This window comes from Manis javanica, chromosome 3 (genome assembly GCF_040802235.1).
Source record: "Manis javanica isolate MJ-LG chromosome 3, MJ_LKY, whole genome shotgun sequence".
NCBI classification, from domain to species: domain Eukaryota; kingdom Metazoa; phylum Chordata; class Mammalia; order Pholidota; family Manidae; genus Manis; species Manis javanica.
Genome location: NC_133158.1, coordinates 125,619,238 through 125,632,876, shown reverse-complemented (window position 1 = coordinate 125,632,876; position 13,639 = coordinate 125,619,238). Strand labels below are relative to the sequence as shown.

Genomic DNA, 13,639 nt, shown 5'->3' with positions numbered 1-13,639 from the left:
TTGTGAACGTATCTAAGTTGAACTGATAATACTGTTTGACTTTTAAACGGCCAAAGTGATAACAGGTGGGAAGAGGGCTCGGGTGAAACTGTGAGACGTGCAACTGCAGAATTTAGGAGACCACAGATTTTTTAGGAAGAGCGAGTTTATAGACCTTGGGGCACGTAGTTTGCACATTTTTAGGCTCCCTCCTCCCACCAGAAGGTTGTGCCAGTGGGCAATTGGAGACCCCCCGAGTTGTTCTTCCCTGAAGCAGCTACCCCAGGGCTACCAGCATTTGCAGAAGTTTAAGGGCAGGATGCCCGAACGCAGATGAGTGGGGTAGGCGTTGTCCGGGTAGTTCATTCCGGGGCGACGGAAGGGACCCTTCGGCTGAAGCAGGGAAGCCTCCAGCACTGACCCGCGGGGACGTAGGGCAGGTCAGCAAAGGTGGGGCGATTGTGTCGTTAGGCAAAAGAAGCGTCTACGCGGGAGGGCGGAGCCCACGCCGAGAGATATAAGGAGAGGACGGATCCCATGGGGAGAGTGGGCACCGCGCGTTGAGACCCCAGGCGTGCAGGGCGGGGGATCCCAGTCCCCGCCCAGTTTTCCCCGCCCCTCCCCCCGCCTCCCCTCTGGTTGGAAAGTTTCTAGAATCTCTTCCCAGCGGCCTTTGCGGTTCCAACATGGCGGAGCTGACGGTGGAGGTTCGCGGCTCCAACGGGGCTTTCTACAAGGTACCGACTCTTTCTCTGCTTCGTCGGGTCTTTTGGGGGCTGAGGCAGGTTTAGGGGATGGTTGGTGGTCCCGGAGAGAGGTCTGGGGTCTAAAAGGACGGCCAGGCCAAAGACCGGGGCCGCTGGGTTCCTCGCTTCTCCCCCCTCCACCCCGCGGTTTAACGGTCTCGGGGGCTGGGTCTCCGTTATGTTTTGAAACAACACGTCGGACACCCCTTGCATTTTCCTCCTTATGGGCCACCTTCGTGGCTACTGGTGCGGCCCTTGGTGGGCCGGTGAGAGGAAGCGGAGTTGGCTGCAGGGCGGCGGGCTGCTTCTCGGGAGCAGGCCTGAGCGCCGGAGGTGGGGGTGGGGGGTCGTCACGGAGGTGGTGGGATTGTGTGGTCGCGGCCGCTCCCCCGCCTCTTGGCCTGGGCCGAGCGGGAGCGCCTCGGCCCGCTGCTGCGACCCATCCCCACCCCATTGGGGGGGCGCGTCGCGGAATCTTAGGAATTCACCTTTGTACTTGGGGTTTGGACTAATAAACTTTAGTGTCGGAAGGGGAAGCGGGTGGCGAATTGAGGGTTAGCGAAGAGAGAAAGCTAGAAAACCTTGAAATGTGACGGGTTGAAATATTTTTGCGGCCTGGGAAATTGGGCGGTGCCTTAGCCCCTGATATTAACGGAAGAAAGGCAAGAGGTCTATGCTTTAAAGTAAGATTTAAAATGTGAAATGGGTCAGGGAGACAGGTGGGAGGTGCCAAGTTTCTTTATATCCGTTACCCAGTGTTTTTGGAAGTTTATTTTTGTTTCTTCCCCCACGAGTTTTTTGTTCCCTTCGGGAGGAAGGAGATGCATTATTATGTGTTCGGGGCTAGAAAATGGAAGGGGAATTCGAGAGTAGAGGAATTTATTAGGGGCTTCCAGCGTAAGGTCACATAACTGAAAATGAAGTCCTTACAGTTTAGTTTTGCCTTTATAATCGTTCCTTACCCCGATTCTCCTTTTCTTCCAAACCATGCCACGATGTTACTAGATCAATACAAAAATCTCCCAGCTGTTGCTTGTCAGTCAATCTCACTAAGCCAGCATCTCAAATGTTTGAGAGTCCTGGCTATTTTTATGAGGGGCCTTCTCCTCACACAGGAGTATTGTGCGTACGCAGAATGTATTCTCACAGGGTTTCATTTCAGCTTACCTTTTATCTAATGGATTTTATTTTATTTGGTTGCCGTAATTTCCTATTTTCGGCGTAGTTTTTGCCTTTCCTAGTTTACCGATTAGTTGTGTGGATTTGGTTTAACTGTCACGTGGGTCATGGCCTATTGGGGAATCACAGTTGGCGTCTAAAGGATCTCCCTAAGCTTTTTACAAGTTTGAATTTCCTTAGGTGGTCAGTATACACAAACAGCAATGCCCGGTGCAAAGGCGACTGGTTAAATTAGTCTAGGTTTAAAACTTCTGGTGTCAAAGAACCTAAGTGAAATTTAAGTATATAACTTAATTGACTTCTAATTGAAACTCTAGTGGTTATCTTCTTTGAACGACTGCAGGTAACGTTGTGGCATAATGCAGAAAGAATGGGCTTATACTTTTCCTGTCAAGGTTAGGCAAATTTAATCATTTTTTGTATCAACACTCTCCTCCACCATGGAAAAGTTTCAAATTGTTACTGTTTGGCTGTACATATCTTGTGTAGTGGAGGTATGCATTATTTTTTCTGCCATATTGGAAAATAGAAAAGGATGGACATGGTAGGTAGAACACTTAATTTTAGCCAGATACATTTTATTTATGTTTTGCTATGCAAGATACTCATTTCTTCCTTTTTTAAAAAATAAGATTAAGGTCATTAGTTTGACTTTGGTTTTTCATAGTATTTCTAGATAAATTCACAATGTCCCCATTTTGGAACTCTGACATATATGCACTGTTGATCCCTGTCCATACTCCACAAATGTGCTTGATTATACTTAGACTTTGACTCCATTACCCATTTTTACCTAACAAAGTAAGGTGGGTTTTTTGGCAAAATGTGAACGTCACATTTTTGTAGGAAAATAATTGAGCGCTTGAATGTTTGGAATTTTATGTCTAGCTGTAATACACTTACACATGCACTTTGTGGAAACTGGTCTTAACTGTATGTAGGAGAGAAAGAATGGTGAACTGGGAACCCAGGATTTGAAGTTAAAGGGGAATTCTAGGTCTGTACTTCATTCAGCTTACTATTATCTAACAATGGCTCCAGAACACATCTCCCTGGGCCTTTTTTTTCTTTTGTGTTAAGTGAGGGGTTTGAAGATGATCAGTGGTCCCCAGTATTTTTTATCCCACAAAGCTGCCCCCTTTTGAAAAAAACTGGTTTACTGCACAGTTGATTATTTTTAACTATGAATTTTTTGGGATTAATTTGCATATAGTAAAATTCACCTTTTTTTTATACACAAAGGAATTGATAAGTGCTAACAGTGTAATTGTGTGACCACCACCAGTATGATGAAGAGAGAGAACAGCTCCATCATCCCCCAGAATGTCTTGTGTGTAGAATTGTATGGTATATGGTATAGTATTTTGAGCCTGGCTTTAATTTAGCATAACAATTTAATTTTTTTAATTTAAAATATGTACATAGTCTCTGATAGAATTTGGAAAACTAGAAAAAAAAAGTTGCCTTGATATAGCAACTGTTCACATTTTAGTGTGTTTTCTATCAGTGTACAGGTGAGTCTGATTTTCCTTCTCTCTCTTCCCTTCCTCCCAAATACATAGACCCATGGCTGTAAATGCGATTTGCCACTGCAGAACTTAAAAGTCATGGGTTTAGTAGCCAGTATCATCAGGTCTTGAGGCAGTGCTTTGTAGACAGTGGTTAAAATTTTCAAGGTGAACTGAACACACTGATGAATTGGAACTGGTGAAAAGCTGGAGATTGGAATATTTGGCCTAAACTTAGGATTTTAAAAAATATTTACATAAATGATATGCTGAATATGTTCTGTGTTTTGTGTTTTTTTTAACAGTGGATGTATGGTTAAAGAGGAAATCTTGATAATGCTCCTGTTTGCAGCCCTATAAATCTGGGGTTAGAAACAATGGGAGATGATATATTAAGCACTTGATAGGGGATGTAATTTTATATAAAATTTGCTTTTACAGACTTTTCTACCTGGAGTGTGCATCTTAGGGTTTATACTACTCGCTATTTAAGGTGCTTTCTTTTTTTTTAAATACACTTCGAGGTAGAATTAACATTCTGTGATTGTTAGTGTATTTACAGAGTTGTGTAACTATTACCATAATCTTATTCTCCCAAAAAACCTTGTGCTCATTTGGAGTCACTAAGATGTCTTTAAATGGATGATATTAAGCTTTATAATCACGTAACCATGGGCAATTACAATTTTAAATAGAAGTTGAAAGTAAGTCACTCAATTCTGGCTCCAGGAGAGGAAAGGTTTCATGGTGTTCCAAGAAAATGTTAATTTCTAAGATGGATGACTGAAATGTCAGTCTTTCTCTGTAGAAGATGAAATTAATGACTTCAGAGTCTCTTTGCTTTTTGCTTTGTAATTGGTTACTTACAAAACAAATTTCAAATACTTACACAATATTCCAAAATTCCCTTATTACTTTAGGTTAATTTAATATTAAAATGAATTTGAGAGTGATTGAATAATGCAGTAGGTTTGTTACCATTAATGGTAGTTTTAGTAAAGGAGCTGTGTCCTGAGAGTACACTGATTTTTCAAAGTTAACATAGAATATTAATTTCTTTCTGGATATTAGTAATTGGAAAGATGGTGTTTGTCTTAATATTAGGCACATTGTTAAGTTAAAAACATACAGTTACAGATATTTCAGAGATAATAACTTCTATTTGTACATGTTTTCAAAATGTTTTTTTTGTAAATATATAAGAGAACAAAGATTTATCTGAAAAGGCCACTTAATTTTTAAAAATTAAATACTTTTCCTGTAAAGTAGTTTTTGTATTGTAAGAACAATATATAATTACAAAATATCTGAAAACAAAAGCAAAAAAAAAAACTACCTTAAGATAGGTTGTCAAGGCGTTGGCTTTGTGTACTTGCAGAAAAAAAACTTTTTTCCATTTTTTTACTTGTATGCCCATATATTGTCTGTATCATCAGGTATTCTTGTCTCCTAGTGTACTACGAGTGCCTATTATTTACTAGACATTCTATGCCTGATTTTTGTTCTCAAGGATTTCATGAGGTATGTGTTTTTATCCCCAGCTTACATACTAGGAAACTCACAGTAATGATTGACTTGTCCAAGATTACACTGTAGCTGAAGTGAGATTTAAATTTAAGGCTTCCCACTTCCAGTTGCCCAGTTTAGCATGACATAGCATTAAAGGTTTTTCAATGAAATTTAAGCGTACTGAGTTTACATTTTGGTTAGCAAGACCTGGCAGACACCTGACTAGATAATGAAACTCAAGAAGTGAGTTCTGTACCACAGTGTTAAGGATGTAGCAAACTAGTTTTTTTAATAGTTGGAAGAACAATATGCATTCCATAATTGACCCCTAATTCTTGTGCTTGCTAATTGTGAGATCTTGTTTTTTTTTCATTTGCAGTATTAGGCAGTAGGATTTCTACTAATGATTTATCTAGTGGAATCTGCTAGGTTCTGTTAGTTCACTAAGGTCCCATCTAGCTCTCAACAACAGCTGTTAATTCAGCTCTGAAACTGTATCAGACTCTGCAGGTATGAATTTATCTCATTTAGTTCTGTCAGTCACAGTGAAGGAGGTAAGTGTTACCACCAGTTGAGGAAACTGAGACTGAGTGAATCTAGGTCCATACAATTTACAGGCGGTTTCAAGATACAGACTCTGATCTTTTGGACTCCAGAGAGCCTGATCTCTTTAATCATTAGTGTGGCTTCTTTGGAGATTGTAACAAACATAAAGGTTTATCAAATTATTAATTATAAATTATTGCTCATTAATAGAAGGGAGTCGAGGGGACTGACTGGAGGATTTCTGGAGAAATGATTAGAGCCTATGGCTTCACTTTGCAAAAATTTGCTCTTAATAAATATGGTAGCCACTGGCCATGAGCCTGAAATGTGATAGTCTGAATTGAAATATGCCTTAATAGAATCCATACCAGCTTTCAAAGACTTAGTATGAAAAAAAGAAAAACAATAATTTAAAAATAATTTGACATATTTTGGATATATTGAATTAAATAAATTGTTAATTTTACCTGTTACTTTTTACTTAGTTTAAAATAGCTACTAGAAAACTTAAAACTAGATATATGGCTCAGATTATAATGTGCTGGATAGTTAAGATTTATGCCATCCTCAACTGTTAGCTTTATATTGTTGATAAAGGTATTTTGAGAAATATTTGAAATGTTTATATATGCATATGCATGAAACTTGCTCTTCAAATTTTCTTAGATGAGGCACCTGTTGGTAATATTGCCACATAGTATTTTTGGGTATTAAAAAAAAAAAGGCTTAATGTGATTCTTTGCAGATGTTTAGCTAAGTCATCTTAGTTTCCTAAGAAACTGTTTTAAGTAACTTGAGCAAAGCAAAGTTAAATCGTGCAAAACATTGCTTTGTTAATCTAAGCATACATGTTTACATGTATAACATTCCCTTCAATTTGTTTGTCCTTACATTAAAAAGACTGAAAACCAACATAAATTGAACTAACATTGAATTTCTTAAAAATCAGTTGTTTTAACGTGTCTCCCATACTCTGTAGTCTCAGCATTGTTTTGCTTAGCTTTTTTGGGGGGATGTATAGAGATTCTTCCTGGTAATACCTGATGAAATTTATAGTTACTGTTGGCAAAGAAACATGCATTCCCCTGTCAAAATTTCTTCAGGATCAGGAATCTCATCTTTCAGGCTCCTGTCTTATTCTGGCTGATTAATAGTAGTAGAACTTTTGTTTCTTTTTTGTAATTTTTGCTTTTATAGTTTCAGGTTTATTTTCAAGTCTTAACTTTACCAATGATTTGATGTCTGTACTTAGTACATAGTAGGCCTTCAGTACGTATTTGTTGAGTGAACAGATGAATTGATCATTCTTGGCTTCCAGACCTTCTTTGATATGTTGTGAATCTTAGACCTTATAACTGCATATGTACAAAACTTCATCATTTCTGATTTGATTCAAACTGAACTTAAATTTTACTTACAGGGGTTATGTATTGTTCAAGTTCACATACTGTCACAGAACTTTATGCATGTATGGAGAGAACTGTAAGGGAACTTCAACTCTTCATAACAAGAAAGTCATAATAGTTTTGATGACCACTTGGAACCACTAAGCCATTCCATTTCAAGGGGAACTGTTGTATATTATAAATTTGTGAAATTAACAAACCATGAACATTACCGGTATGCAGGCATTTGTAGATATTGATGCATTCATATAAAATCCTCACATACTGTCATTTTTGTATTCGTTACAGCTAAATGTTCAATAATAAATGGTGAAGGCTTGCCTTGAATAATTTTCCTTAATAGAACTTAATGATAATGATGCAGTAATTTCTATGATGTATAATGTAATTAATAAATTTGCACTTATTTGCGGAACATGTGTCTATTGATGAAAAATAATTTCCATTTGTAGATACAGTCACATAGGTCTTTTTAAAAAATTGTATTTGAATTAAACCTTTTGATTGCAGTAGTAGTCTTGCGTGTTTGTGCTTATTACTAGAGGCAGAACTCCTCTATCTTTAAAGTGTCGTAAACATCAAACTCAACCAATTTGTTACATAGAATGTGGATTTGAGATCCCTAGAAATGGAAAAATTAAAAAGATACGGGGATTAGTGATGCATGTATGTACAGCATGGTAAAAGTGCTGGTTGACAAAGTGTTTAAGATACTTCAGTTGTGAAAACATATATGCATATATGTGTATAATTTTTGTATATGCATATACATATATAAAGTTGATTTATTGTAAATTGTTTTTCCTTTCCTTTGGCTCCTCTTCACTGCTTCATCTCATCCCCACTGCATTTCAGGTAATCTCTAGCCAAGTATACATTGCACAGATTTTTCTCCATTCATAGGGTGGTACATAGATTCACAGATACAGATACAGATGTAGGATTTTTCAGTACTGCTCTGTAAAAATCAGGTAATCTCTGTCTTGGCATTTTCCTTTGAAGTGTAATTTATTTCTTAATGATTACATAATATTTCTTGGTAAGAATTGAACTATGAAATCCAGCCATTCCCCAGTTAATAGACATTTTTTTTCTCAGTTTTTGCCACTCCACATACCTGTTTCTGTTGGACAGGTTTCAAAGAGTGGGATAACTTGGTGGAAGGGAACTTTTTAAAAACTCTAATACTTGTTAACACTGCTTTTCAAAAGGTTTCACCCTTCTCTTTCCTCCATTGATGACTATCAGCTCTTTCACATCCATGCTGAAAGGGCATTTTATAAACTTCGATTTTTGCTTGTCTTTTGGAACTTGGATTTGCAGGTCCTTAAGGATTTTACTGTTGGCCATTTGGATTTGCTTTTCCATAAATTGCCTGTTTGCCCATTTTCTTCTTGGGATGTCCTTTGTCATTTTTTTCAGATAGGACCCACAAGTGTATCCACTCCACATCTATTCTTTTTTGACTTTCTTGGTATCCCTGGCCATAGAGAAGTTATATTTTTTTACATAGTGAACTGTTTTTTTCCCTGTTAAGTTTCAGGGTTTCCGGTCCTGGTTAAGATAGCCTTCATCCAGATTATACATGCAATTTTTTATATTTTTTTCAGTATTCATTTATTTTATGTTTACTGCATCAGTATTTATTTTGATTACTCTTAGGCAGTTGTGTTAGCATGAAGTAGTAAATAGTAAACTTGTAAATGTTTTGTTTGGCATGTGGGAAAGTTAGGTACTTGCCTCCTCTATCTAAATAGCACATTGAGGATTGCGATGGGGGGAGGATATCCAGCGTCCAGGAGGGCTGGGTCCTAGTTAGGGTTGATAGAACTTAAAAGAATTGCTGCAGTAAGTCTGGGGTGTTCTGGGAAGACCATAAAGAATCCCTAAAGGAGGAAGGGTGGTGATTTTCTTTTGGGGGTTATGTAAAGCCAGTTATTTCTTACCTTACTGCCCTAGACCCTGTTGTTTTACTGACTACGTAGTAACAGATCTGAGACCAATTTTAACAGTATAGTGAAACCACTATGCTTTACTATACTTTACTGCATCTTCAGTAAGTGAGGGTTTTCCCCCCCCTTTGTCTAATGGGGTTCTTTCTATATCTGAACTGTATAAACAGCCCAGAAATAAAAAGTCATTTTATTATAAATAATTTTAAGTTACTTGACAAAAGCTCCAGGAAGATTTACCATGATGTTTTTTGGGGGCGAGGAATAGCTTTAAGTACTTCTGGCACATATTTTGAGTGCCTAGGGAATACCTTAGTTTAAGAAGCTTCAACCCCTTTTGTTTGCAGATTGAGGCTGTTATATGTAAAATAGCTCAGGCAATGACAATTACTTTGACTTTGGAGCTCCTGAATCAGTTTTCTGTACCTAATAGAGCTCATCTGAATTACAAAACACAGAAACACCTTTTTCTGTTGTTACAAGGCTGGTGCATAGCTAGTATCATTGTAGATGTGTGAGAAACTACACAATAAATGCCTTAGTGATCGATCTGTATTCTTGTAGAACCCTGGTTAAGAAACGCTGTTTACTGTATGCGATTTTCTTTTTTTAATCCTGTGAAATGGATCATGTGTATAGAGTACAAAGCAGGACAGCAGGTGATTGTGTTTTGTTGATTTGCGGTAACAAATGTTAACCAAGGGTAAGGATATCTACATAGTTGGAAGTTGGGTTTAGAGTCCAGGGAATAGGTTTTTTTCCATATATAGATTTGGGAAGTTAGTGGAAGATTCATATTTCGTGTTTTTGAATAGCATCAGTTTTAAGAGGTGCTAAGAAAGAAGAAATGCTGCCATTTAATCTCTGAGTGGGTCATCTTCATCTTGTAGAATTATTCTTACATACTTACTGAAAAATCATCTTTAGATACTTGCATACATAAAATGGAAAATACAAGCAAAACAAATTGGTTAAATAAAACATCTTCACATTCAGATGATTATGTTTCTTCTCACAATATTTTCCTCAGTGCCATGGAAAGCATTGATGGTGCAAGCATACTTTAAAAGAGCCTTCCTCTATTATCTCGTGGATTTTCTTCCAAGAATTTTCACCCACTCTGCAAGTTTTGATGCTGGTGCTTTCTTGATTTTATCAGAAGGTGTCAACAGAACAACCTTCTGGTAAGAAACCTCAATCCTTTCTAAAATGGTCCTTCATTGGTTTGCTGAATATGAAATGTCAAGGGGTTGCAGTCAAGTGCCACAGAAAATTGCAAGCAAACCAAGTTTGAGCATGCTTAACCAGGGACATTTGTATCCTGTGTATCCTATCTGTCCTAAGGTTATCAGTGTTCTAAGATACCTTCATTTGTAAAAAGTATCCTGATTTCAGAGATGTTAGAGTGATAGAATTGATGGGCTGAGAGGGTATACTGGGGCCATAGAATGAGTCAATAAATAAAATGATAAATGATAACAAGTGATAATCAGATCTACTGTGGCAGTTCTTAAACTCAGGAGGTGAATTTTACATAAATTAAGCTATTTTCCCTTTCATGGGTTGTGTTTCTAATCAGTTTTATCCACTGTGGTAAACTGATGTAGTTGGGCAAGGTGGAGGGTTAACTCAAGAGGAAAGGCTCTACAGGATCTAACTGAGCTCAAAGCCTTATATATGTAATTTATCCAGAAGTTTATTTTTAGAAATACAGTATTTTATGACAAGTTTGCCAAAGTAATTAAGCCTTTAATTGTAATGTTTTAACAAAGGAAAACATTGATAGGCAGTTTAAAAGAAGTGACTCTTAAATTTTTCAAGAATCCTTGATCAAGTTTGCAGGAGGCAGTAATGTGAATGTGAGAACTTGATTGATTTTTGCTTGCTTAAAAACATAATTGTGAAGTAGAAGTTGAATCATTAAAACCTGTCCTGTATTTAGAAAGATTGTACTGTTTTCTTTTGCTGTCCTTTTTTCTTTTTTTTTGCTCAGTGTATTGGCAATCATCAAATTCTAATGGTAATTTTGGAATTTAAGAGTTACAGTTTCAGAGTGTAAACCTTGGGTTTTTGGATTTGGGCTTTTACTCTATTATTGAGGATTCAAGATGTCTTGTTTCTGGTGGTAGTTTGCTGAGTATTGAGGGTTTTAAGTTTGTTTTCCCCTTTATAAGGAATGTAAATTTTGTGATACAGTGGATTGCAATAATAGGACGTCATTAGTGGATTTTGGGAAAGTCTAAAGTAGGTGAATCTGAAATAGTTACTTTGCAGTCAGGAATTTCTCTAGACTAAGATAAAGATAGTAAGTTTTTAATGAATTTAGGGGGAACATTTTCAAAGGGATTCATATATCTCTAGATTTCTGAGCCACAGCTCCAGCAAAGCCTCTGATAAATTGATAGATATTTTAAACATTAAGATCTTATTTTAAACTCAAGTCTGTGTTTTGGACAGGATATACCTTTCCAGTTGTGAACAAGATTATGATGTTCTGTTCTGGAATTCTGCCTTAAATAGGCTTTTTAGGAAAGGTACCTTCTTTCTCCAAATCAGTATTACAACCAGACTTAAGTTTTTGGATTTTAAAACTAATGGGCAAAAGCATTTTATTACCATCTGATTGATAATGATATAATGAAGAGACTCCAGACAGAAGGTGAGGTTTTAAATTCAGTATTTATAACCACCCAGAGCGTACAGCTTTGTAGATGTGTATGGTTTCACCTTCACTTTCTCGAAAATGAGGAATCTGGAACATCATCTATAAAAGAAACTTTATCTTCAGTCATTAGGTGACTTTTCCACAGGGCCCATAATTACTCTGTTCTGATATTTGACTACTAATCAACCTCAATCTTTTATTTCCTGAAATGCATCCTTGTATTTCTTCTTAACCAATAGGATTTTATTCCTCCTGACTACTGTCATAAAGTTGAAATTTTGTTTTTTAGCTGTAGTATTCTATAACTTTAAAACCATATCCATAAGTTAGACAGATAACGTGTGCATCTTGTTCTTTCCACAAGTCATTTAAGCTGCACCTCAAAATTGCTGACCATCTCATGCATATGTTAAAAAAATGAGGTTGATCTTTATATTCTGATCAGGAAGAATTTGTGAAATGCTTAAGGAAAGCAAAGTTTAAAACAAATTTCAGTGAATTTGTAACATCCTAAAGAGAATTTGTGTATTCTTAAAATTATAACTTACTTTTTTTCTGTGAATTGCCCATTCACATAGTTCATACACGCTATTACCTTCACTTGTCAGCTTATTCTTACCTGGGAATATTATACATTGGGAATTCAACTCTGTTGTATGTTTCACCCTCTGGCTTTTTTTTGTGTGTGATATTGTTTATCATATTTTAGCTTTTGGGTAGTATAAATTTATTAAACATTTTGCTTATGGTTTTTTTTTTTTTTTTGGTTACAATAGCCTTCCTTTGTCTCAGTATATTTACTCATACTTTGTCCTGCAAGCTCTGTTGCTTTAAAAATTTCAATCTTTCATCCATTGAATTTTTTTTGGCAGGGGGAGGCAAAGACATCCATTTTAGTTTTCTTCAGTAAATACCCACTTCTCCCAATATCATTTAAAAACAATCCAGTCCTTTCCCTAATTGTAATGTCCTAAATGACTTAGACTTACTTTTGGAATCTGTGTTGTTCCCTTAAAATGTCCTTTTCATTATTGTAGTTTAAAGTATGTGTTAATATTTGGCAGGGATAGTGTATTCTCGTGTCCCTACCCTTAAAAGAATACTTTTTCAGTGTTTCCTTGGTTTTTAAGATAGACTTGGGTTTAATTTTATTAAGATAAACCTAACCCTTTTCCCCCAACAGAATCATATCCCTTAGTAGTTTAGTGGGATCTCACTTAGGGGCATGTTGAAAATGTTACATCAAGACCTTCTAAGAATAATGTCATATAGTTTACATTTTCCTAAATATTTACGTTCATTAGTGAAGTTTCAAAGATTTCTGCCCATACGACCTGCACATTTTTTGTTGGTTTTTGTGGGCATTTCTTGGATTTTATTTTTGGATTGCTGTTATTAATAGAATATATTTTGTCTTTTATTTTCCAGCTGCTTGTTCTTACCTAGCAAGCTAACTGATTATTGACTAACTTGCCACCTTAATGAATCTGAGTTAAATAATTTTTTATTTTAGACTAATTTTGAAAAATGAGTTCTTCAAATAGTGCTTCCACTGCTCAGGGATTCATACTATTCTATCCATCTCCTTTCTTAACACCAGTTTACACATAATTTATGGCGTTTCTGAGTTATTACAACCTGATGCTCTATTTGTTTTTTTGTTGGGAGTAACATTCTAAGTTACTTGATCACACTTCAAATGTGTTACACTGCCTTGCTACTTATGATTATTTTAAATTATTATTGTCTCAAAATACAATCTTATATTGCACTGTGTGAATGAACAAATTAAGGGACCATTTTATGATGCCTTGGTGAGAAGAAAAGTAAATGTCAAAGGTTTATTTCTGAGAAACATGGGTCCTGGGCTAGATGAGTGTGAGTAAGAAGAGACAAAATCTCCAAAGGTTGGACTTACATGAGGAGAACAGAAGTTGAGGAGACCTAAAATCATAAAGCCACCTTTGTGCAGTGAAGTGTGTCCATTGTTACGTGGTGTCCCCTGTTAAAGATTTTGGTAAAGACCCAATCTTGCCATTTTGGGTTCTTCAGTATACAGGGACCTACTGTCATTCTGGTAAATTGGAGACTATAAAAATATCTTGAGAATTGTTGACTTTGTCCTACATCAGATGCACATAATTTTATA

The 13,639-nt window shown here is 36.7% G+C and overlaps 1 protein-coding gene across 5 annotated transcripts in view; it reads left to right on the top strand.

Annotated features, from left to right (window-relative positions):
- Positions 1-574: 574 nt before the first annotated feature.
- Positions 575-13,639, top strand: part of FXR1 (FMR1 autosomal homolog 1) — a 75,024-nt gene continuing 61,959 nt past the window's right edge. For 4 of the 5 annotated variants that reach the window (XM_017662972.3, XM_017662961.3, XM_017662981.3 and 1 more), the window contains exon 1: positions 576-716. In XM_017662972.3, coding sequence (XP_017518461.1) covers positions 666-716 — 51 coding nt within the window. In that variant the 5' untranslated portion in view covers positions 576-665. Of the gene's footprint in view, positions 717-13,639 lie in introns of all 5 variants that reach the window. The other variant, XM_017662939.3, reaches the window with a different exon arrangement.